General features: G+C 45.9%; 1 protein-coding gene and 1 long non-coding RNA gene across 14 annotated transcripts in view; one reads left to right on the top strand and one right to left on the bottom strand.

Annotated features, from left to right (window-relative positions):
• Positions 1 to 25848, top strand: part of LOC105466343 (activator of transcription and developmental regulator AUTS2) — a 1205160-nt gene that overhangs the window by 1094157 nt on the left and 85155 nt on the right. For all 12 annotated transcript variants that reach the window (XM_071094058.1, XM_011715337.3, XM_011715335.3 and 9 more), the window contains one exon: positions 18091 to 18142. In XM_071094058.1, the coding sequence (XP_070950159.1) occupies positions 18091 to 18142 (52 nt within the window). The remainder of the gene's footprint in view (positions 1 to 18090; positions 18143 to 25848) is intronic.
• LOC105466342 (uncharacterized) lies at positions 483 to 9390 on the bottom strand. Of its 2 annotated transcripts, none has more exons than XR_978137.2 (4): positions 9272 to 9390; positions 4875 to 4950; positions 3839 to 3917; positions 483 to 619 (listed from the first exon to the last, which is right to left on the bottom strand). It is a non-coding gene; the product is annotated as an uncharacterized lncRNA (long non-coding RNA). The 2 variants fall into 2 exon arrangements; XR_011622609.1 differs by having other exon boundaries at positions 556 to 619; positions 3870 to 3917.

Raw genomic sequence — 25848 nt, 5'->3', positions numbered from 1 at the left:
TTTCTTCTGCTTTATCAAATAGAAAACTTTTCCTTATTTTGACAATGATTTTTCTCATTTCAAGATTCTTTTGTTGTTGCTGTGATTTATCTTCATTTCAGTAGCGCTCTTTCTGGAACTTCAAAGTCCTTGTCACTTCCTGTCAGAGGCAGGAACACATAGGTGGTGCCCATGGATGTATCTCATTCTGGCAAGTGCTCACCTTGCTTCCATTCTCGCAGTGTTGATTGAGGCTGACCCAGATGGTTACTTCACTTACCTATTATTGCTTTGTAACAAACCACAAATTTCAAGGCTGGAAATACCATGCTGCCATTAGGGCAGGGCTCTGCAGAGAAACTTCCTCTCTGTTCCACATGGCATCTGCTAAGGCAAGCTCAGCTGGAGCTGGTGGAGCCACACCCAAGATGGCTTCTTCACGTGGCTGGCGAGTTATCAGGGGCTGTTGGCTGGGAACTCAGCTAGCTCTGTGGTCCCAAGGCCTCAGCTTATTTCCATGTGGGACTGCTTGGGCTTCCTTACAGTATGATAACTGCGTTACAAGCTTGAATAACCAGAAGTTGCTGGGCCTTCTTAATACCCAAACTCTGAATCTCCAGAATATCACTTCCTCCTCATTCTGTTAATCAAAACAGTCACATGTCAGTCATAAGTACATACGTTTTGCCTTCTAATGAGAGGAATGACATGTACATACAGAATTATTTGGGAGCTGTATTTGTAGATGAGCAGCCACAGTGGTTAATGATATATTTTTTAGAATTTGATTTTCAGGAGAATGTACCCACGCTCTGTTGTTAGCCATATGGGTTTCTATATTCTGTGAAATCCCAAACTGTTGGCAATTCGTGGAAAGGACTTTGCAGTTTAGTTTATGTTTGACATAATGTCTTCATTCTCTTCTGTTTTAGTTGGCAGAGAGCGGGTCATTTACTTATTTACTCATTGATCTGACCACTGCGTATCAACCCATCTCTTACATGTGATGCTTGAGAATACTGTATTAGATGTTAAGGGCAATGGTGGTGGTGGTGGTGGTGCTTAAGAGCACACCACAGTCCTGGTCCTTGAGTGATTGAATCTATGAACTGCTCTCCAAAGCAGCATCTTGTTCGCAGTGAGGATACGTGTGCCCCTAAAGGAATGGCAGTCTCCAGAGGTGAGCCAAGAAACACCATTTGGAAACATTCAAGAAAAGCTGTGGTTTGGAGCAGAAGAAGAAATTTCTGGTGCAATTAATTCACAATACAGATCTGTAAGTGGAAATTACATAGGACCAGAGAGGAGCTGGCGGGTCTTTGTAGACATGCAGGCTTGCCCTGACCCTATGTAACAGCGGTATATGACCGTAATAACTGGCATTTCTGTAGCAGTTAACCATTTACAAACTATGCTAATTCGATTCATAAAGCCCCAAAGATGGAGGCTGTTGGAATGGCCATTCCATTAGCCATTCCATTCTGATAGCATTGAAGAGACGGAGAGAAAAACTAAGGCCAGAGCAAGAGGGAAAATCAGAAACGTTGTTCAGTAAGAATGCTTTCAGGATATCTAGACTAAGGGAATTCTACAACATTCCAACTCCTTAGCTACTACCCCAGCAAGTATATGATTCCCCAAACCGGTGGAAGCAAATGTTTTGTCCTCGGCCAACAAGAATCCCTGCAAGTAAATATTTGGACCATCAGGATGCTTAATACTAAAGCTAAGAAAAAAATAAAAAAGCTTTATTAGATGATTGTATATTAGCGTAGATGCAGGAGTAGAATTTTCAGCACCCTAAAGATTATTAATACTTTTAGGTAACATTTCCAGGAGGAGATAGCAAAGCCTTTGAGTAGAAGGATGGACTGACATGCGGTTGGCCACCATTCTCAGGATGGCAGTAATCTTTCAAACCACAAAACCTGGGAAGGTAAACTACTTGTATATCCCAGGAATAGTCATGTGGCTTATAGACGGTCTTACCATGACCCTTCAGATCTTGAAACCTCTCTAGATTTTAGACATCAGAATTGATTTTGACTTAGACATTTGGCCAATGGAGGGAGAAACTGAGATTTACCCAGCAATGGAGATAGGATGGTATGGTGTGGTGTGGTGTGGTGTGGTGAGATGTGTGTGGTGTGGTGTGGTGTGCTATGATGTGTGATGTGGTGTGGTGTGGTATGGTGTGGTGTGGTGTGGTGTGCTATGATGTGGTGTGGTGTGGTATGATGTGTGGTGTGGTATGATGTGGTGTGGTGTGGTATGATGTGGTGTGGTATGATGTGTGTGGTGTGGTATGATGTGGTGTGATGTGGTGTGGTATGATGTGGTGTGGTATGATGTGTGTGGTGTGGTATGATGTGGTGTGGTGTGGTATGTGGTGTGGTATGATGTGGTGTGGTGTGGTGTGGTGTGGTATGATGTGGTGTGGTATGGTGTGGTGTGGTATGATGTGGTGTGGTATGGTGTGTGGTATGATGTGGTATGGTGTGGTGTGGTATGATGTGGTGTGGTGTGGTATGATGTGTGTGGTGTGGTATGATGTGGTGTGGTGTGGTGTGGTGTGGTATGATGTGGTGTGGTATGTTGTGGTGTGGTATGATGTGGTGTGGTGTGGTGTGGTGTGGTGTGCTATGATGTGGTGTGGTGTGGTATGATGTGTGGTGTGGTATGATGTGGTGTGGTGTGGTGTGGTGTGGTGTGCTATGATGTGGTGTGGTGTGGTATGATGTGTGGTGTGGTATGATGTGGTATGGTGTGGTGTGGTATGATGTGGTGTGGTGTGGTATGATGTGTGTGGTGTGGTATGATGTGGTGTGATGTGGTGTGGTATGATGTGGTGTGGTATGATGTGTGTGGTGTGGTATGATGTGGTGCGGTGTGGTGTGGTGTGGTGTGGTATGATGTGGTGTGGTGTGGTGTGGTATGATGTGGTGTGGTATGGTGTGGTGTGGTATGATGTGGTGTGGTATGGTGTGTGGTATGATGTGGTATGGTGTGGTGTGGTATGATGTGGTGTGGTGTGGTATGATGTGGTGTGGTGTGGTATGATGTGTGTGGTGTGGTGTGGTATGATGTGGTGTGGTGTGGTATGATGTGGTGTGGTGTGGTATGATGTGTGTGGTGTGGTATGATGTGGTGTGGTGTGGTATGATGTGTGTGGTGTGGTATGATGTGGTGTGGTATGATGTGATATGGTGTGGTATGATGTGATGTGGTGTGGTATGGTGTGGTGTGGTATGTGCGTGGTGTGGTATGATGTGGTGTGGTGTGGTATGATGTGGTGTGGTGTGGTATGGTGTGGTGTGGTGTGGTATGGTGTGCTATGGTGTGGTGTGCTGTGGTGTGTGGTGTGGTGTAGGGTGGTATGGTATGGTGTGGTGTGCTATGGTATGTGGTGTGCTATGGTGTGTGGTGTGTGCTATGGTGTGTGGTGTGGTGTGCTATGGTGTGTGGTATGGTGTGGTGTGCTGTGGTGTGTGGTGTGGTGTGCTATGGTGTGTGGTATGGTATGGTGTGCTATGGTGTATGGTGTGTGCTATGGTGTGTGCTGTGGTGTGTGGTGTGGTGTGGTGTGCTATGGTGTGGTGTGCTATGGTGTGTGCTGTGGTGTGCTGTGATGTGCTATGGTGTGTGGTGTGTAGTGTGGTGTGGTGTGGTGTGCTATGGTGTATGGTGTGGTGTGGTGTGCTGTGGTGTGTGGTGTGGTGTGCTATGGTGTGTGGTGTGGTGTGCTATGGTGTGTGGTGTGCTGTGGTGTGTAGTGTGGTGTGGTGTGCTATGGTGTGTGGCGTGGTGTGCTATGGTGGGGATGGACAGTGGGAGCATGGTATTAGGGGAGGGGTGTTACATGCACACTGGCACCATGCTGTAATCCTCACTCCGTCATTGCAGAGGACCTCCTTACACTCCTGTATCCATTTCCTTATCTGAAATAAGGAGGAAAGTCTCCGTTACTCTCTTTGCCTCACAAGATTGATGTAAGAGCAAATGACATTATAATTGTAGCATTCTGGAAAAATATGTGTTACTCTAGGGCATTTATGGCAGCGTCCTTTGGAGAGGCTGAATCTTAGAACCAGTAAATGGCACCGTCACATATAATTTATGGCTCATGCTCAGTTTTCAGTCTAGGGTTCACTTCTTGGTTGGTTGATTTCTCCCTCCCTTCCATTTCAAGGCACTGAAATGAAGACTAGAATCATATTTTGAGCTTGACTCAGTCCTAGAATAGCAGCAGTCTTTCCCCGGAACTAACTAAAGCTAGAAATGAGGGTCCTCAGATCAGATACAGAAAAGTAGTTCTTGTCTGGGCGCAGTGGCTCACACCTGTAATCCCAGCACTTTGGGAGGCTGAGGTAGGTGGATCACTTGAGGTCGGGAGTTCGAGACCAGCCTGGCCAACATGATGAAACCCCGTCTCTACTAAAAATACAAAAATTAGCCAGGCATGATGATGCTCCCCTGTAGACCCAGCTTCTCAGGAGGCTGAGGCAGGAGAATAGCCTGAACCAGGGAGGCGGAGGTTGCAGTGAGCAGAAATCGCACGACCATACTCCAGCCTGAGCGACAGAATAAGACTCTGTCTCAAAAAAGAAAAAAAGAGAAAGAAAGAAAAAAGAAGAGAAAAGAGAAATAGTTCTCCCTCAGTAGTCCTCCCTCAAACTGAACTGGAATGATAATAACATGTGGTATGACTTGTTGAATGGTAAACATGGTTGGAGAACTCCCAAAAAGGTAGTATTTCTTTCAATATTCATATTAGTCATTCCAGCATTCAACTGAGGAATAGCTAAGGTGGTTTCAGAGCCCTCTTTTCCCCTGAATTGTTTTTAAAAAAAAGAACTGGGGAGAGCTCAGCCCAAAATGGCTAAAATGCCTCTTACCTGGAAAACATGGTCAGTTCGCCAGCAGTCCCCAGTTCCCCACGGTGGTTGTTTCTAACATTGTCACTTAGAGCGCCTGCTGGAACACAGACGGTTACATCCCTACCAGCAATTGCAGAGACTCCCTTCCCACCCTTCCAGAAGCTGCAGCCGTACCGGAGAGCCCATGGCTACAGCTCTTAATTTATACATGGGTGCAATGACAGCCACTGTTTCCTGAACAAGCCCCAGCCCCGCACCATCTCCCCCAACTCAGTCCTTCTTCCTTCATAGTGAGCTCCTGTCTGGGATCCTTACCTGTCAACAGACCTTACAGCCAATCCATCCACACCAGAGGATGGGCAAGGCTGCCTTTGTCAGGCTACCATATTTCCTGTCCCCCTAGGGGACTAGGTGCTTGACAACCTTCATTTATAAAACTAAGAGGGGCCACTAGAAGTCAGCCTTCCTGAAACTAAGAATGTCTATTCCCAGGTGACTTGTCGCTAATGATGAAGGTAAGATGCTGCTCCAAGTGCTTTACATACATTAATTCATTTAACCCGCACAACAGTTGCAGCAAAATAGGTGATGTTATGGCCATACTTTCCAGATGTGGAAACTGAGATACAGAGATGCGAAGTCCTCTCTCCAGCATTACATAGTAAGTGGGAGTGGAGGATAAGCTAGGATTTGAACCCATTGGTTCTTTCATGAGTGGCTAAGTTTTAACCACTGGACCAACTACCTCTTAGTTGTCCCCAAACATAGAAATGGTTGGCACCTGTTTAAAGGCCCTTTTTGTTTTGTTTTGTTTTGTTTTTGTTTTTGTTTTTGTTTTCGGAGACAGAGTCTTGCTCTATCCCCCCCGGCTGAAGTGCAGTGGCGCAATCTCAGATCACTGCAACCTCCTGGGTTCAAGCGATTATCCTGCTTTAGCCTCCCCCGAGCAGCTGGGATTATAGGCGCCTGCCACTATGCCCTGCCAATTTTTGTATTTTTAGTAGAGATGGGGTTTCACCGTGTTGGCCAGGCTGGTCTCGAACTCCTGACCTCAGGTGATTGGCCCGCCTCAGCCTCCCAACATGCTAGGATTACAGGTGTGAACCACCACACCCAGCCTAAAGGCTCTTCTTATCAGACACCCTGGTATAAAAAGCACAACAAATTGTTTATTGAGTGGTTACTATGTGCTGGTCTCTCTGAAAATATCATATTGCTTTGTTTTATTTAACACTCATCACAACACTCTCTGAGACTTAAATTCTCTTACTGGCTCCATTTTTCAGGTGAGGAAAATACAACTTAGGAAAGTTACCTAACTGTTCAGGATCAACCATCTGTCTTGATAGAGATCGGATTCAAACACATGTCCTAGTAACTTCAAGCCCACAGTCCTAACCATCAGGCCAGGGACCCTGAATTTTAATATCCAATAAGCCTGCTTTAAGGCATAATTGGAGCTGGCATAATTTAGGTAAATACAACCTGGCTCACCAAAAGCATCTTTTTTTGTTTTCTTGAGACTGAGTTTCACTCTTGTCAGCCAGGCTGGAGTGCCGTGGTGCAATCTCAGCTCACTGCAACCTCTGCCTCCCAGGTTCAAGCAGTTCTCCTGCCTCAGCCTCCCAAGTAACTGGTATTACAAGCGTGCGCCACCACACCCAGCTAATTTTTGTATTTTTAGTAGAGAGGGGGTTTCACCATGTTGGCCAGGCTGGTCTCAAACTCCTGACCTCAGGTGCTCTGCATGCCTCAGTCTCCCAAAGTGCTGGGATTACAGGCGTGAACCATCACGCCTGGCTCAGAAGCATCTTTTCGTTCATTCATTTATATGTTTTTAAATCCAATCAAATTTAGCAGTGGAGAGTTGTCTTAAGTGTCTTCCTTTCTGAACACATTATTTTCCTCAATTTATCATCTCTGATGACTTACACATTGTGTTCTACGCCAGTCCATCCTTTCAGCTCATGCAGACATTTTGTATACATTTTCATTTTAATTACCACCCCCCTCACTCTGCCTCATTTTCATATGGAAACAGAGGAGCCAGGTGTTGGATACATGAGCCGGTAACTAAGGCAGGATGCGTACCTGGACTTACTTTGAGTCCCCCAGGGAGCATGGACTCAATATGAAATGCAGGTCGCTAGACCCCAAGTTACAAACACCCATCAATATGACATGGTGTGAGAAAGAGCAAACCAAGTCCAGACAGAAACAAGACAGGCACGACCAGGGGAGGCAGAGAGGCCTCACAGTTCTCATCACATGCACTGCTATAAAAAGTAAGATGGGATACCTATAGCCAATTGGGTGACATGAGCAGAGATTGGATTTATTTGTATTTTTCATTGCCTTTCTTTGCAAGGTTGTCAGATTCTGAATATTAATACCTTAATGTAGATTCGGTGGCTAAGTAAGATATTTTATGGATTTTTTTTATACTTTTTCCCCTTTGTAGTTTATAGTACATTGTGAAGTTTGAAAGTAAAATTCTTTTCCTTGACTTCTACACTTGGAAAATATTTATTCCCCCCTGTGTCTCAATAGTATGCATCATAAACTAATCCAGTTCAGCTTATTTACTTCCCTCTTGTTGCAGAGCCATGATCAATTGTAGCAACACGGGCATATAATGGCAGAGGTTTTTGCTTTACAGCAGTACGAGCATGAGCTATTGCACTCTCCTTTCAGAGTGATAAGGAAGGAAGCTTCCATTTTCAAAATCACCCATTCAGAAGGGGTTGGAGGGGGCACTGAGCAGAGGAATTGGGGGCCACCTGACATTGACTAGCCCCGAATCGCTAAGGAAGACAGCCCAATACATAGTTTAAAATGAATCAGCCTACACAGAAGAAATCCCTGGGAACCAGAAAAGAGTTTTAATCTCCTGGGCTGAACAGCGTGGAAAGCAGAATATTAGGAATTAGCAGAGGTGACAAGTAGGACAACCTCGGCCTGCCTTCCAGTGGCGAGCGACCTGTTGACTCCAGTTCTCCATCCTAGGACCCTTGCTTGACTGCCATGAGTAAGAGCAGTGGGCACCTGAGTCAAAATGCAGATCCCTCCAGGCTTCTCGGTAGCTGTTGTCTGCCCTGAATGTTCTCCCAACCTCATCAGTTATCCAGACACTTGTTGGGAGCCCTCAGACTAACTAGCATGCTGGGACAATTTCCACCATGTCTTCATTCTCTCTTGTCATGGGTTTGTTGAGCAAGGCCTCCTAACTCTGTGCTGGGTGCAAATTCCAAGATGTGAACAAATTCTAAGATGTGAATTCTATCCACAAGAAACCACGTGAGTTCAGAAGGCATGGCTCAGGGCATACAGGAGGATTTATCGTCACAAACAGATAATAAAGTGTTGTCTCCAGACACACATCTGTTATTTATATCACTGCTGTGGCATGGACAAAGACAAGCAAGACACAGTCCTTGTATAGTCAAATTTAAAGCCAAATTGAGGTGGTGGGTCCTCCATACAGAGAAAATAAACAGAAAAACAAACCATGGCCAGGTGCAGTGGCTCATGCCTCTAATCCCAGCACTTTGGAAGGCCAAGGTGGGAGGATCACTTGAGGCCAGGAGTCTGAGATCAGCCTGAGCAAAATAACGAGACCCTGTCTCTACAAAATTAAAAATTAGCCCAGTGCAGTGGCGCATGCCTGTGGTCACAGCTACTCAGGAGGCTGTGGCAAGATGACCCCATGAGCCTGGTAGTTGGAGGCTGCAGTGAGCTCTGATTGCGCCACTGCACTCTAGCCTGGGCAACAGAGCAAGACAGCATCTCAACAAAACAAAACATGCTTCTGTACCAATAAGACATCATTTTTATAGCCATAGGCAAAACAGTAGTACTCTTAAAACTGGAAATTACAATTTAACGTGTCAAAATGACATAATTGGGATGCCTGCTATTTTATATTTTAAGAAATTGAAGCCCTCACTGTTAAGAGTTTGATCACATCTTAAGGCCTGGCAAGCTCTTACAACATTTTGCTGGATTCAGGGTTGACTTCATAATCTACCAAGAAGATCCATGTGGCTGGGTGCAGTGGCTCACGCCTGTAATCCCAGCACTTTGGGAGACAGAGACAGGAGGATCACTTGAGGCCAGGAGTTCAAGACCAGCCTGGGAAACATGGCAAAACACCATCTCTAGAAAAAAAAAAAAATGTTTTTAATTAGCCAGACGTGGTGGTGCACACCTGTGGTCCCAACTACTCCCAGCTACTCCCAACTACTGGAGGGGCTGAGGTAGGAGGATCACTTGAGCCCAGCAGATCGAGGCTGTAGTGAGCTGTGACGTCACCACTGCACTCTAGCCTGGGTGACAGAGCAAGACCCTATCTCAGGAAAAAGAAAAAGAAACACCCTTATTAGGAGACTCAAGCTATCCACTGTCCAGGTTCTGACCCTATCTGGAGGGATTCTTTGCAGTAGGTCCTCTGTAAAGATGTCGCTCCGTATTAGAGATGGTACAAACCACTGTCCCCATTTTATGGGACTGGTGTCATTTTGATGTTCATGTGGTTATTTTCATTATTGTGGTGATCCCCACTGGGAGAACCCAGTAGTAGGCAAGGCTATGGCCATTGTGACCCTAACAAAATACACTTCTATTTTGTTGGTCTCCACGGTAATCAAAAGAAGTGTGTCATCTGTAATCATAATAGACAACAAATATATCCTCCTTACTAAGTGCCAGGCACAGTTACTGAGAGGTGTGACTCCTGTTATCTCTTTATAGATAAGGAAACTGAGGCAGGGAGAGTGAAGAGATTTATCCAAGTTGTCCTGGCTCAGAAATGGCAGAGCCATGATTATAAACCTGATGCTGGCTCTGGGGCCCAGCTCCAAACCTCTACCCTGAAGAACAAGTAGAAACTTGGATTTTCAGAGCTTGCAGAACCTTTAGAACTTGAAAAGAATGGAGCCTTCCATAGTTGCAGAAACAAGCCAGGCATGGTGACATCCTTCCCAAGGCTGGTTGGAGTTATCACCCTCCTTCAGTGATATTTTCAAACTACATCATCCATAACGAAAGGCTCGAGGAAATTCTTATAAAGACTTCCTCTTCCTTTAAACCACCTCAAGAAGCACACAGCACATGCTCTGTTAGAGAGCACCCGAACTTCATTATATTTAGGAGGGGGAGCACAATGAAATTAATGAACTTTCTCTGTATAAAATGCTTAACAGAAGACTAGAATTTGTAAGAAATATTTTGCTAAAATATATTTAGCTTAAATCTGATAATTTGTGATATAAATTGAATCCCATCTCAGATTATAATCTTTAAGGATTTGCAGGTATAGGCCAGAGAGAGTGGTTCATGCCTGTAATCCCAGTCCTTTGGGAGACCAAGGTGGGAGAATCACTTGAGGCCAGGAGTTTAGGACCAGCCTGGTCAGTATAGCGAGACCTTGTCTGTACAAAAAATAAAAATTAGTTGGGCATGGTGGTACTCACCTGTAGTCCCAGCTACTTGCAAGGCTGAGGCGGGAGGATCACTTTAGCCCAGGAGTTCCAGGTTATAGTGAGCTATGATTATGCCACTGCACTCCAGCTTGGGTGACAAAGTGAGACCTTGTCTCTTAAGTAAATTAATAAATTAATAAGAAATTGAAAGCATAGATTGACTTATAAGAATTTTCCTTTGTTTTTAAACCTAGTTTAAATCTTTAGATGTATTTTTGAGATTTGAGGAAGAAGTCTCCATATTTTAATTTAGCTTTACAATTTTTTTTTAACTGATTAATCATAAACTTGGCTAAGATCTTTGGGCATATATTAAAAATTATTTCTGAAATCATTAATCTAACACCAGAGTGGAAATTGAGTCCACATTCTTGCTTTCTGCTTTCTATTAGGAAGGGTTGCCACTGTCTAAGACTTGTTCTTCTTAGATTGGGTTCAGAGGCTAAAAGTGATGTTAAGAAGCCATTAGCATTTAGTATGTTAATGCACCTCCATGTAAGAGAAAGGATAGCTTCCAGCCTTTCACTTGGAATCTTTATATTACAATTCCAATAAAAGGAAGTTAAATTTCTCAAGGAAAAAAAAACAAAACAAAACCCTTTTCCTGATTCTTGAAAGTCAGCCCTCTGACCCGGAGTCAGTCACCTAATATATGGATTCTCGAATTTCATTTTCTTTCTTCCTTCTTCCTACTTCTGATGCTGTTGTGTACCTGTTCCTCTCCAATTTTGACATTCATTCCCATCCCCGCTTCCAGAAAGCATGGGGAATAGAGCAGTTTGGAAACCAGTCAGAATGGGCTCATGCATGGGTCTGGAGAGAGGTTGAGAAATGAAGCAGGGTCCCAATGGGTAGTGCTCTGCAACTGGGCCAGCCAGGGGACCCTGGGGAGCAGGATGGAGGTGGTCACGGTGTCAGAGGCTTGGCTTTTGGCATTCCCAGGTTCCTCTTGATGAGAGATCATCAAAAGATTGGGACACATGCAGATCTGGTTGAGTCCGTCATCTGAGGCCTAATCCCTGATAACCATTGATGATAATCTTTTTTTTTATTTCTTTCTTTTTTTTTTTTTTTTTTTTTTTGAGACAGAGTCTTACTCTGTTGCCCAGGTTGAAGTGCAGTAGCGTGGTGTGATCTTGGCTCACTGAAACCTCCACCTCGCAGGTACAAGCGATTCTCCTGCCTCAGCCTCCCAAGTAGCTGGGGTTACAGGTGTGTACCACTACACATTTTATTAGTAGAGACAGGGTTTCGCCATGTTGGCCAGGCTGGTCTCCAACTCCTGACCTCAAGTGATCCACCTGCCTTGGCCTCCCAAAGTGCTGGGATTACAGGCATGAGCCACTGCGCCCAGACTGATGACAATCTAATGCAAAGCATGATAAGTGTCATAAGTGCCACCTGATGAAAGCACCCCTGAGGGCCAAGTGGTTTCAGCTGGTCAGCTAAGCTGCCATGCCATTGTGCTCTCAGTTTACCCTGTAGGGGATCGAGCAGGAGCTCAGGCAGTTTCTTCCCTGTAACACTGATTTTGCTAGAACAAGATAAGAAAACTTCCATTTTGATTGTTCCAAAAGAAACAACCTTTTAATGTCTTCTCTTGAACATCATGTCCGCCTTTGAGCTATCCTGATACTGTATAAACAGCTTCAGAATGAATGTCGCCTCACTGGAGGACCACAGCTGGTTTTCGTAACATCTTGTAAGCAACTGGAAAAATCCATCTCCAGACCTATACCTTCTGAGATGCCTTTTCTTCTGACTTCTCAGGAGGTAGTGGTAGAGAAAAAGCACCGTTACCTGTCTTTTTAAAAAGATTTGTATAACAGCACATCATGCTACCGGTTTGGGGGAGGGGGTGATGAAGCTAGAGAGAGAGGGCTTCTTATTTCCAAACTTAGAGGGTAGAGGAGGGGGACGTATGCCATACAGCAAGCACCCCCCCCCTTTTTTTTTTAACTTGAGAGGCTTTTCAAGAGTGCCATGAAATCAAATAGTGATAGATATGCAACTTCAAAGAGGCAAGGAATGGCCATCATTATCTTTAAACCACTCTGCATGTCGTTCATATGTGGTGTGCATCTTTCCCAACCCCTGTTCCCTTCCTCTCTTCCTCAACCACACTCCAGGTAACGGTGGCACTGGGAGGGGACTCGGAACTGGAGTTTTCCTCTCACCCCACCCTGGTGTGCCCACTGTACCCCACAACCCTACCAGTTGCAACCTAGGCCTTGCTTGCCCTTTTTCTCATACTGGGAAAATTGCAGCAGCTTTTCCTCTGCACCAAGGAGGGACCTTGTCAAGCTGCAGGTGTGGAATTAAAACTCCAGATGTTTTCAGAGGGTTTCCTCGCCCCGGGTGTGTTCTGGTGGGAGTGGGTTGCTCAGGAATCTGCTGAGTGCTTCGTTTCTGGCCATTCAGTCCCCCACACCCTCTGGGGGCACTGCACTGTGCTCTAGGGGATACAGACCGGATACATGTTAGGATGATAGGCATAACTGCTGCCTATGTAGCGAGGCTTTGCCATTGCTTTGATTCTTTCCCTACATTCGGTGAATGCCAGGGAAAGCAACAGGCTCCACTTTTGTGGATGCAGGGTGTGCACGTGTCAGAGGGTGTGAGGAGTTGGGAGGAGAGGATTTGTAAGTGGCCAGTTCATGCTCTCAGTTATTCATCAAATCGAACACACTGCGATCAGTTGGCTGTGGTGGGGAAGGAGGTCAGGTGAAGACCTTTGTGTTCTGAGACGCAGACCGTGATCCCCGTCTCCATTATCCACAATGCAATGATTATTTTGTATTGAGCGCCTACTATGTGCCAGGCCTTTTACATACATGACTTTCCCACTGAGCCCTCACAACCGCCCAGAGAGCCTGCTCTTTGCAGATGTGGCTGGCTTGGTGGCAATTCAACCCCAGGCTGCGGGCCTAGTGGCCTTTCCCTGCCATGGCGCAATCTTGGAAGCGGCAACTGCGGGGAGGGTGAGGAGCGGTGCAGTTTCCGCCGCGCCCGCCCGCGGGGAAGGCAGCCGGGGGTACCCGAGGGCTCGAGCCGCGGGGGGAGCAACAGCTGTCGACGTCGCGCCCGGGGACCGCGCCTCCGCTGGGCCGACCCGGCGCCGGGGCCGAGAGGAGGGGCGGCGAGGGGCGGGGCGCGCGGGGCGGGACGGAGGAGGGGCGGTGGCACCGGCGGCTCGGGCTCGGCGCGCCGAGGAAGTCCCGCTCCGAGAGCTGCGAGCGTCTGGAGGAGGCGCGCTCGGTGCAGTCGGGGAGCGAAGTCCGGAGAAAGGGGCCCCCGTGCTGCCGCCGCCCCCTCCTGCTACCGTCCAGCTAGGGAGCCCGCGGCGCCCGCCGATGGAGTTCACTTGAGCTGTGATCCGGCGGGAGAGGCAGGCGCCCGCGAGCCGAGCGCGGGCCGGAGCCCAGCCAGCCCCGGGCGCTCACCCGCCAGCCCGCAAGCTCCGGCCAGAGGCGCCGCCGCCCCGCTCTCCGCCGTTGCTGCGCCTCCCGGGCCGCGAGCCGGCGAGATCCGCACAAAATCCAGACTCCCGGAGCGGCTCCCTCCCGCACCGCGGCGGGCCCAGGACCAGGCAGCCCGCGGCGCGGCTGGAGAGGCGGGACCGGCTGTCGGGGAGCTCCGGGCGGCCGCCGGGGAGAAGCCGCCGCGCGCCCTCCTCCTCCTCCCTCTCCCTCCTCCCTCCCTCCGCACATGGTCTCCTTTGTCCTGTCGCCGCCGCCGCCGCCTCGCTCTTAGCTCCGCGCGCCGCGGCGGCGGCTCGGGCCGCTCCTGTCTGCCTCACCCTCCCGCCGGCCGGCCCGGGACGCGCCTCGCTAGCCCCCGCCGCGCCAGCCCGGCCCCGCGCGCCGCAGGAGCGGCCGCGAGACAGTGGCGAGCGCGGGCCGGGAGATCTCGGCGGGCACGCTCCTCCCGCCGCCCGGGGCCTCGGCCGCGCTGGATGTGTGCGCGCGGCGCCGGCTCTCCGCCGCGCCGAAGCTGTTGCCCGGTTCGGATCTGGTTCGGCGCCTCAGCTCTCGGACTTTGGCGAAGAAGGAGCCCAGAGACTTGTGGACGGAGCCCGGTCGGGAGTTGGGCGTTTTCTCTTCGTGTGTTTTGGTGGTTTCCCCCCTGGTCTTTGACGATCGCCCTTCGGGAGCCCTGCTAAGGAACCAAACCATGAACTTGGGGCTGACCGGACCGCTTAACCCTTTGCGACCAGGTAATGCAGCCCCCGGGGCGCGGCACACTCGCCTACCGCCCGCGGTCGGAAGGGAGGCGGCCGGGTCGGGGGTCTTTTGTTGCGGCGGCCGGGCCGGCGGGCAGGGGTGGCAGGGGCGGGCTTCTCGCGTCTGGCGCGCCCAAGCGCCCCTTCGCCACCCCTCCTCCCTCCTTTCCTCCCCTCTCTGTGGCCCTGTCGCCCGCCTTTGTACTTTCCTCCCTCGGCCAGCCGGGCTCGGCCGGAGCTGCGCGGTCGTGCCCGGGAGGGCCTGCCGTTCGCCGCCGAGCTCCGATGTGGGGAGGGGGCCGGGGCCTGCGTCCGCTTGAGCAGGGGGCCTTAGCGTGGCTCTGCCCGCTCCTGGGGTCGCGCTTCCCCCGCGCGGAGGTCGGGATCCCGGCCCCACGCGGTTCCAAGGGAAGCGAAAGAAGATCTGGGCTCGGGTTCGGCAGCAGGAGAAAGAACTCGCGCTTAAGTTTTCAGGAGGTTTCTGTTCTCTTGTTCGAAAGCCCCCCTTCCCGCCTGTAAGGGTGCGGAGGGCGACCCCCGGGGTCTGCGTCCGAAGTGGGTGAGGGTGGACCTGGAGCCCGAACCGCTGGGTCCCACCCTGTCTGCACGCACGGCTTTTATAAGTTTTCCTCATTCTTCGCGTTCCCGCCTCCAATCTGTTTCACTTACTTAACTTTCCTTTAAACGCCAACGACGGCTTCTAGCAATATTATTTTACATCCCAAAAAAAAAAAAAAAAGAAAACGTATTCCCCCTCCTCTTAAATAAAAAGCAGCCAAAAGAGAGCTTTGGTTTTCTGTCAGTTTTAGATTCAACCACTTCATGCCCCTACCCTCCAAAACCGAGCGAGGGGGTGAAAGGAAGTGAGTAAAATCTTCAAGTCTGTAGTGGGTAGAGGTGCCCCCGTGTTAGACAGAAGGAAGAGCTCAATTCGTCGGTTCATTCTGGGCTCGCCGCTTTTTCATTTGAATAATAATTAAAAAAAAACAAAAGCCAGGAAAATGGTCCAGGTAATAGAAGGAAATGCAGACTATTTTCTGAAAGCAACGAAAATAATGAACATCCCCAAGATTAAGACCCAAGGAACCAAATCATTTGTACAAATGCCCTAAAACCCTAAGTAGAAGGAAAGTTCATTGAGGAAAAGGAAAGGATACTCGTGTCGTTTCCCCTGAAGATTTTGGCTAAGAAGCTCTCTTCTGACTTATTAGGACAGTGGTCGGCCATAGTTGTAACCACCTGGATAGGAGAGAGAAGGGATCCAGAATGTTTTCACGATCAACCAGAGCCCCATTGCAGTGGTCATCTTTTGGGTATTTTTCTGTGTAGGCCTTTCTGAGACACCCCGTTTCCCAGTTGCAAGAGGCATGGTGTCCAGCCTTGTGACTTGTATCAGCCAAGTAAGGGCTCAGAAAGCTTTTAGTCGAAGATACACTCCTAAGCCTCTCTGAATATCCGGTCAGACTTACTTCCTTAATAACTTACTGGTCGGCGTCATAATAATGACATCCTTAAGTTTGGTTCAGACATTAGGATCACTTAAGTGTCTCTTTGTGAATCCCATGTGGAGCTGACAAAGGTGGCAGAAGCAAAAGGCCTGTTCACCCACAGCTTCTGTCCTTTTCACTCGAACACACACACACACACACACACACACACACACACACACACACCAAGTGCAAATAAAAACTTGCTCAGGAACCATTTCCTTTCCCTGTTCATGGTTTTTGCATTCAGAGACAGTAATTTGTTTTTATATTTCTTGGGGCCAATTAGACTCACTTTAATAGGTAATCCCAGAATTTTCAAAGGTTATGTCAGTTTGGTAAAACACTTTAATACACATACTTTTTTTTTCCCTTATATCAGTTCATTAATTTTGTGAGCCATGAATTTAACATGAATTTACATTCAAAAAGAATTCCAACCCGTTCTAAGAAACACTTTTTCATGAAAGGATGGTAAAATACAGGTATCTCGAGTTTTTAGCTGGGAAACTCACATTGCTAGAAATCTCACTGAATATTTCCATATAGCATCATGTAATTTTTGGCTTTATAACTCATTATTCTTGATCGAGGTATAACTTGTTTCTCCCCCATTAACTTTTTTTTTGACAGTTTGTTTTTATGTAAAGGTACTGTTACGTATAGTTTAAGATATCAGGAAGGCCCTCTGTATTTTTCATTATTCCTGCAAAATAGGAAAAAATCTATCTAGGGTTTATGGTAAACTGCATGTATAAATGTGTGCACTCAATGTTTGTTTTGCACATACATTCGTGTCAGGATTTGTTAATCATATGAACACCCCCATAAAAGAAATGTTAGAATTAAAGCAAAAAACAGTCTTAATAAAAATGTTTTATCTTTCTGTATCACTTGCATTGAGAACTAGAACATGTCCCCCAGATGTACACAGGAATATTTCATCTTTGTCAGTATTACATGGAAGGTCTAAATTGAATATCCTCTTTGTCCGTAAAAGCTAGCCCCACAGTCCAAATATGCTGTGCTTCAGAATTCCCACTCCCCCTATTTCCTATATTTCCTTTTCCATAGTTATTCAACATTCTAGGCTTTTGCTTTCTCAAAATATGCATCTCTGTTTATCAGGTGTGAAAGATGAGTGATTTCTCACGAGGGTTATGTAGCAAAATCCACAAATATAGCTTGGCCATTATAACTTTAAATGCAGATATATCCTCACGTTATGTAGTGGAGATGCTTAATTTTTAATTTTCAAGTTCTAGAAATGCTCAGTGCTTCTGAAACATTACAGCATTTTCCTTCAAAGTGACTTCCATGTTTATTTTCCAGAACATTAGTGTATGATTTAAATTGGCTTTAGTTTTACTGTTTAAACAGGCTTATTTCACCTTCCTCGAGCCACTGTAATAATTAGCAGACATGTTCTCTAGAAACTGGAAAGGAAATAATGCTGGTGGCACGCATAGTGGTCGGATTTTTGGGCAGGCCGGCTTGCATCTTTTTGAACACCAAAGTCGTCTGGTTACTGGAAGGGACAGGGATCTTGGAGTCATCAGATGAATCTTTTTAAAAAAATTAATTTCTGGCAGTGTTGGCTCACACTTTTTAGTGAGGAAAAGCTTAGCGTTAAATAATAGGCATTTCTGATTTGTGAAAGAAAATTGAAAAATAGGCATGTCTGCAAATACCACGAAAAGCATACCATTTCCAAAATAATGATCTGTCAACGAAACTGCAAAATCATTATGTGAACGAGCTGAATTGCTTTGTGTACCATCTCATAGAAATATGTTTTGCACAGATAATGTGTCTAATAAGGACACATTTTTAAAATCTGATTTTTCCCCCCAGCAAGTAGCTGCACTGCAGGTCTCTCTCAGGCAGTCAACTAGCACCACCTTATGGATGATTTGAGGACATTGCTGCTTCCCTGCTAGGCTTTCGTAAAATGTAGTAAATTGATTTAAAATAATGGGAATGTTGATGGTGATGACAATGTTAATGACAATAATAATGCGTTTTTTCCCCTTCTTGTTTTTCAGGCATCGGATGCCAGCTCTGAAAAACTCTTCAACACTGTTATTGTAAACAAAGGTAAGACCCATTCATTCTCCTGAGTAATGGCTTATTTTTATGTTAGTTTCATTGTCATTGCCTAGGAAGAAAGAAGAGCCAGAGTGATCTTTCTCTTTTAATTCTGAAGCTACTGTTGATGTTTTGTGTTTTTGCTTGAGATGGAAGTCTGCATACTTTGTGATGCATTAACAACCAGTTTATTTTAAAAGAATACATTGAGTCCCTATTTAAATAGATTTGACTAATCACTACTACTATGTGACTTTAATATAGAAAACTGTACTAGAGAAGAATAGTTCTCAAAATGCCTGAACTTTATGTTACTTATCAACTACCCAGCAGTAGGAGAAATATAAATAGCTGATGTGTGATGCAGACTCTAGTAATCAGTGGATGTTTAGAATTCACAGTATTATGGTCATAAACCAAGCCTTACTCTGCTGTGGGCTTTCTGTAAAGTTAATAAATGAGCAACAGGGCAGAATTTAAATACGCACTATCCCATTAATTTCTTCCAAACCACAATCTAGAGTAAGAGAGGCTAATGATATAGCAGTACATTAAGGGAAAACTAACCTTAAATCATTGCCAATAGGTTTCTGCGCAGTTTTCATTTGTTAGCAGTATTGTTGGAAATAATGAAATTTAGGGAAGTCTCTAATCACTGGCTCTGAAAGGTGTATAATTTGAAAGGTACAAACCATATAAACTATTTAATCTTCCCCTTTCCACTCTCGAGCCTGATTTAGGGGCTGGCATGATAATTGCTCAGTAAAGCTGTGCTTTCTGTGCTCATCTCTTTCTGTGTTACATAGACGACACTTGGTAACACTTGAACAGACTTGGGCCTTCACAAAGTGAAATTTGAGACCATTTCAGCCTTCTGTAGTTGCCTTGGCTAGCATTTTTGCTAGCTGGTTAGTAAGACATTTCCAAGTGCAGTTATTTTGAGCTCCCAGATTATTTTAGAATTTGAACCAATTGCAATTTTAAATAGTACATTATGTTTAGAGTTCCCTTGAGGTGTATGTGATTGCCGTTACTCCCAGAATTACTGTCATATTGAATTTTATCTTTTTTTATTACCTAATGGAGTATTCCAGTTTTATATTTCATCATATTTTTTGATGGACTGAAAGTTTGTATAAATGTGTTATCCATAATGCTAAAAGCCCAATAAAAGAAGATGTGCCATTCATAGCATACAGTGCTCGTGGGTAAAAATGCACTATTGTCTACCACTTGGTGTTTCCTTGTGAGAAAGGAGGGTGATGGGAGAGGGAGATTGGGGTAGAGGGCAGGTCACCAAAGGCAGGGCTTCTTCGTTTCTGCGGCCCCCCAGGACCTCCGCCACATGTGACTGTGTCTGTCTTCTGCTGATTCGCTACTAAAAGCTTTGCAATGTATTTCCCCTTTCTGGGATCTCGCCCTAAAATAAGAGTCGGCTCCAGGACCTGCACTCTGGCCACCACTGCCCTGAAAGACTCTCTTCAGGGCGGATGAACAGCTCGCCTTTGCCTCTTCCCTCTGGTTCTTTCCCCCCTTTCTTTCCTTTTCCAATCAAACGTTTCCCACATTCTTATTTTTGTTTACTTACAGAGTGTGATTTGTGGCATCTATTTGGTTGTGAATAGCCCTCCCCGTGACAGGGTGCCTTTCTTCTGAGCTGCTTTTCTGGGGGTGATTTAGTTGCCTTGAAAGGATTAAGGTTTCTTTGTGTACACTAAAATCAACATAGGCTTTTTCTAAGCTTTGCTTGGGAAACCATACACAAATAAGCATTTTAGTTGATGGCAGATTATTCCTTTGCCCCTTATTTCCATCAAAATGGCCTTTCTTTTCTCCTCCAGAGTTTCCCCTTAATGCCTTATGCTAATTCCTGTTGGTAACATGAATGACAAGAGACGGAATCAGTGCGAATCCAGGTGGTGCAAAGTAGACTCACTGGTATCCAGCACCCCCTTCCTCCCTGGGGAGAAAGAGATTAAGGGGGGTGCGGAGGGAGAAAGCATCGGGGACAGTTTTGTTAAGGGGATTAGTATTCAGACTGCTAAATATCAGGAAAACAACTTCAAAAAGGGATTCATTGTGTAGTGATAATGTCAATAATTGCTTCAGGACAGGTGCACAGTCTTGTTATAGGCTTGTGGTTTTGGGTCTGTTTTTACTCCGGGTAGTGGCAGTGTTTACAGGATGGATGTCTGACAAGGCCTTCAAGGAACTGTCAGCTTCATGCACATCAAGTTCAAGTTTTCCTGTAAGGCGGCCTGCGTGCCTGAAAGTCAGGTCTCCTGTCTTTGTCCAGTAACTTTAGCCAAGAGCGATAAAAAGCATCGTAAGAAAGGGCAAATTTACACCAGGTAACAAACACAACTGGGGAAATCTTCAAAGCCCCAGCTTATGGGACAATCTAACCGGAGTACAGGGGAGCTGACGTGTATCCCTCCACCTCCAGATGTTTAAAGTTACACTTCACCTCTCCCTCTCAAGAGGCTGGCAGTATTCTGGCCTCAGAGGAGCGTGGCTTTAAGCTGCTGGTAAGATTATGCTGCTGAGCCTGGTGGCAGGCAGATTTGGTCCATAAAATTTCACTGTGGGAGGGCAGTGCTAATCTCACAAGCTGATTGTGGTGGGGGTTGGGGGGGTGCAGCCTTGATGTTGGGCTGCACAGTGTGGAGATGACGCTCAGGCAGAGGCAACAGGGGCCATGACTCGAGGCCCATCAGTCAGCTCGTGAGCTTGAATAAGTCATTTACCATCTTTAGGTCAAGATTTTCAATCATAACAAAACTTATTCCTGGGCCAACATCTCTGGTGGGGATAAAACAATTAATTGGGAAGGGGCAGGAGTTGAAACAGAGTGGGTACAGTGAGTATATTTTGTATCACTTTTGTTCATTGATTTTATTTTGACTTTCCCTGTGTTGTAGACGCCATCCAGTTTAATAGAGATTTTTGTGTTTAGGTGTTCCGAATGGTCGCTTTCTTCTGACACCTTTTATTCCCTGCTTTAAAACAAGTTAATCAAACAGCACGTGCTTGCATGTACACACAACTTGCCCAGTGAGGCCTGAGCATTTCGAAAGGGGTGTGGCATTGCGCAGGGCTTAGCATTATAGACACAAAAAACAGTTTAACTTTAATCAAGGTCATGGTTGCCGTATTTAATCTTTATGTGTTTAAATGTTTACAGGATGTTCATGTGAATTTTATGAATCCTTCTGTGTTTGTGACTCAACCATCTGCCAAAGAAAAAATTAATTTTCCCAGTGAGACAGAGGCACAGAGAGAGACTTAGTGTCCCTGTTGAGTTGATTGAAATGCTGTAGGAGCAACAGGACCTGTACCCCAAAATCTGGGGTATTTATTCTAAAAAGGAACTTTCGGTCTATTCAGCATGGCCAGTATTTATTATCCTCTCTTGCCTACTGTGGATCCTTGGTGGTGTCACCAGTTTGGTCTGTAGACAAAAGTGCACAAAATGAGTTCTTCTTTGCTGCACGCAATTATCCTGCCAACATAATGAATCTTTCCTAAAACTCTTGGATTGCTCCAGAGCAGAGCTGCTTGAGGAGGAAAGGAAAGAAGGGAAGCCTGTCTGGGAGGAAAGAGAACACTAGTAGGGTGTCAGGAGTTCTGCGCAGCCCTCAGTTTCTAGGATGCCAGTCCTGGTGTGTGGCCATGGTCTAGGTTAGGGGAAGAGAAAAATCCCCGAATCGCTGCCTCCTTGGTTCAGAGCCCTCCTTCCCAGGATTTAGCCTGTAACCAAGATAAGTCATAGATAGACGATGACAAGTCAAGTCATGGATAGACAGTGAGAAGGGCACCATGGTGTATTTTACCCCGTGACTTTCTCACCCCTTCTTCTTCCTTCAACTTTGTCTCAAGTTGAAGAACTGGGTCCTCCTGGGGAAAAGCCCCCAGAGTTAGCCATCAGGGAGCTGTGCCCAGCTAAATGGGCATTTCTGAATGACTTGAGGGCGTGGGTTTCCTGCAGCAGGGAATGAGGCACCTCATTCTGCTTCTTTCTACTGTGAGCACCCAGTGTCTCCTGAAATGTGAACAGCAGCAGAGCAGCTGCTCACCCTCGTAGGCAGGACCCCACCTCACCTCCATCAGCCTGGGAGATTCTAGTGGACACTCACCAAGAAGAGCACCAGATGCAGCACTCTGGCCAGCTGGAGCCCTCTCTGACCAGGACTGCTTTTCCTCTCCCGGTCTCTACCAGGCCTGTTAGTGGAACACACCCGGCCTCTTCTTGGGGTTGGTTTTGCACTGAGAATTTCCAGGGGAACACAGATGAGGTTGGAGCCTTTAGGTTAGTGGAGCCTTTGGATATTTTTGGCGGTACGGTTCTATCAGCATTATAGAAAGAAGACCTAGCTTAAAAATTGCCTGAAATCTGAGGAGATGAGGTAAGAAACAAGTTACCCAGAGACACTGCTGGCTTAGTAACCAGGTGCCTAATTCTTCAATGGCAACCATATGACCTCATTCTTTAGGTTTAGACACAAGTGATTTCCTTGGTTTGGTGACAGAAAGGTAAAAGTCATATTGCCATCAAGGTCACCATTGACTTTTAAGAAAAACCCATTCCCGCTGAGCGTGGTCGCTCACACGTGTAATCCCACAACTTTTGGGAGGCTGAGGCAGGAGGATTGCTTGAGCTCAGGAGTTCAAAACCAGCCTGGGCAATATAGCAGGACCTCATCTCTACTAAAATTCCAAAAATATAGCTAGGGTTGGTAGCTTGTATTTGTAGTCTCAGCTACTTGTGAGGGTGAGGTGAGAGGATCACTTGAGCCCAGGAGGTCAAGGCTGCAGTGAGCGCTGATGGTGCCACTATAGCCGGGGTGACAGTGTGAGACACCATTTCCAAAAAAAAAGAAAGAAAGGAAAGAAAGCCCTTTCCATGAAATAATTCTGAGCATGAAAATAATGCAGTTGACTGTGGAATAGCTTTCTTAAGAAAAAAATTTGGTTTAGAGTTTAAAATCCCTTTATAATGAACATATGGAGACCATTTTACAATTCCTCCTAGGGTCTCGGGTTTAGTTGTAGGGAGGACATGATGTAAAGTGCATTCCGGATGTGCACAAGAGCAAACTGCGCCAGTTTCAGCCTCTGTAAATTAGTTTTGTTTTTGTCATGCCTTAAATTCCACATAAGGGAAAGTTAGACCATCACTCATTTATTTTTCTCCCTCTGGACCTTCTTTGTACTATTTTAGAGCATTTTCTTGAGTTTTTAGAAGATAGAGATGTCTGGAGAGTTAAGTAGTATTTAAGGGTAATTGGTGCTTCATGCAAGAGACAAAGGAGTTGTGAGTAGTTCAGTCCCTCCTCCTACTCCATACTGCAAATAGCATGCAATCAGCTCCTTTTGTTATGGAAATTGACCTTCCTATAGAAGCAGAGAATTTGTTGTATAGAATCGTCCCTTGAGCCTTCTTGGAAACAGATGCCTTGTACTGTTAGTGTGAAACCACCAGTAACAGTCAAAAAATATTCCATGTTGCATGAAAGTGTCTCCCAACATTTCCAATAGTTGCTTTTGCCGAACGGATCTTTTGCCGAACTTGAGAATGCGTGTGGTGGTGAATCCTGGGATACTGGATCCCATCACTGGAATTGTGAACTGGGTGAAAGATCCCAGGCATTCGAAGTGATCTTGATGATGCCTTTTGGGTGGAACTTTGACAGCTGCCACTTTTCCATCCTGAGTGCCCCTGTGATGGAGGAGGCATAGATTACAGTGTAACCCATTCCATTCTTTTAGTCAGATGTTCAAACATCACTCTGGTTACTTTTGAGCTCAGTGGAAAGCCCTTGACTTATACTGGGCGATTACTGCTGTCCTTTGAAAGAGTTTTCTCTGTCCTTGGCAATATTGACCAAAAAGCTTGAATGTTCATCAGCCTCTCTTCAATCCATTCATATTTAGTGTTTTGTGTAGTTAATGATGTAGTTAGTATTTGGTTGTCTCAGAAAGTAATACGCATTCATGATAGACAATTGGAAGTGAAAAATATCAGATCGGTTCTGTAGAGTCTAATGACAGTTGAGTGACAAAGGGCTCAGTCACGTGGGCCAACCCCAGACAGGAGGGTTCCTGAATGGAGGAAGCCCGTGGCTAGCCCGTGGCCTCTGGATTATTTCTAGTTTCTGACAACTGCAGAAAAATGTTGTTTTCTCTGAAAATGTATGTTTATTTAACTAGGTTTCTTTTTGCTTCACAATCTGGATTCCATTCAGTCAGTTACCACTCCAATTAACTAACAATTATTTAACATTAACAGTAATTACAGACGCCAGTTAAGCGCCTACAGATGTCAACTGTTAGCTTTGTACCTAATCACTCAATGAAATGGAGAAAGTTCAACAAACATCAATTAGCCAAGCAATTAGTATGAGTTAGGAAAGAGCATGTTATCATGTGTGAGCTGATTCAATTTATTTTATTTTGGCAGTAAAATACACACAGGCAAGCAGCAATACGTTCCTCAGATAAGATAAAACTCTATTGTTTTGCAGCTTACATAAGAATTCTTTCCTTTCCTGTGCATAAGTCAAATACACTCTCGTCTGGAATTTATTTAACAGAATTTGTCTCAATTACTCCGAAAGCTCAGTCTCAGGAAGCACCTTTGGTGAATTATGAATCCAGTGACTGTACCGTATAAGGAAATGGCAGAAAACTTCAGTGGAGAAAATGATTGATTCCCACTCGAGTAATCCACTCCGTGCATTGCGGATTTTTACCAGTTTCTTCCCGAACCTCTGGTGGAACGAGTGCAACAGTGATTTTATTAATTTCATGGTGCCTGAACTTTTACTCAGCTGTCTTTTATTTAGCCTGGAGCTAACATCAAAGTATTTTACCTACTTGCCCAGTCTGTGCTTTGAAAAAGTAGAAACAGCTGTCTATTGAAGATCCATGTCGTGAATTCACCAAGGAGATTCCAGAGTCTCCTGAACTCAGAGGTGCTGTCCCATTCCCTTTTTTCCCCCTCCGCCTCCTCCACCCACAGACTTGACTCCTGCCATTAGTTGAGCTTGCCTGGACTTACTGGAAGAGTGCATGCTGAGGCCTGGTGTGATTCTGTGAAGTGGCCCAGAAAGTGGAGATTCATTTTACCTCCAAGATGAAAGTTGGGCATAGGAGCTGGGCCTCTGGTTCTCCTCCTACAAATGATTTCTCATCAACCCTTAAAGCCCTTGGATGGGAGTGGAAGAAGCCAATCCCTCGTGGGGTGCTCTGTCAGGTCTGAGTGCATCTTATGTGCAGAATTTTCCATCCGCACAAGCCTCTCAGCGTGAACTGAATGCGAGAGTTGGGAAAAAGTATTTAGCCACTGGTATGGCTTGGGGTGAAGGGCCACCTTGTCCCATGTGCAGTTTCTATTATAAAGCATTTCCTGGTATACACCACCACACCAGTACATGCTGGATCTTGACAGATGTCTTTGCTCTTCTGCATCAAGTCAGCAGGTCTCTGTGAGTCTGCTTTGTCACATTTTGCTGCAGTAACAAAATAGCTCAGAGTCCTACAATAACAAAAGTCTCATGTTAGGTGTCATCTGCCAATCAGCCGCAACTTTCCTTGCCTTTATTCTGGGATCCAGGCCAAAGGAGCAGTCCCCATCGTGGTTATTCTTCGCGTAAAGGGGAAAAGAGCAGAGACAGAAGCAGAGAATGCCTCCACTTGGATGTGGTTGTGGCATT

Source organism: Macaca nemestrina, chromosome 4 (assembly GCF_043159975.1).
Source record: "Macaca nemestrina isolate mMacNem1 chromosome 4, mMacNem.hap1, whole genome shotgun sequence".
NCBI classification, from domain to species: domain Eukaryota; kingdom Metazoa; phylum Chordata; class Mammalia; order Primates; family Cercopithecidae; genus Macaca; species Macaca nemestrina.
Note: the sequence above shows the minus strand (reverse complement) of the source record. Positions and strands in the feature narration are given on the sequence as shown.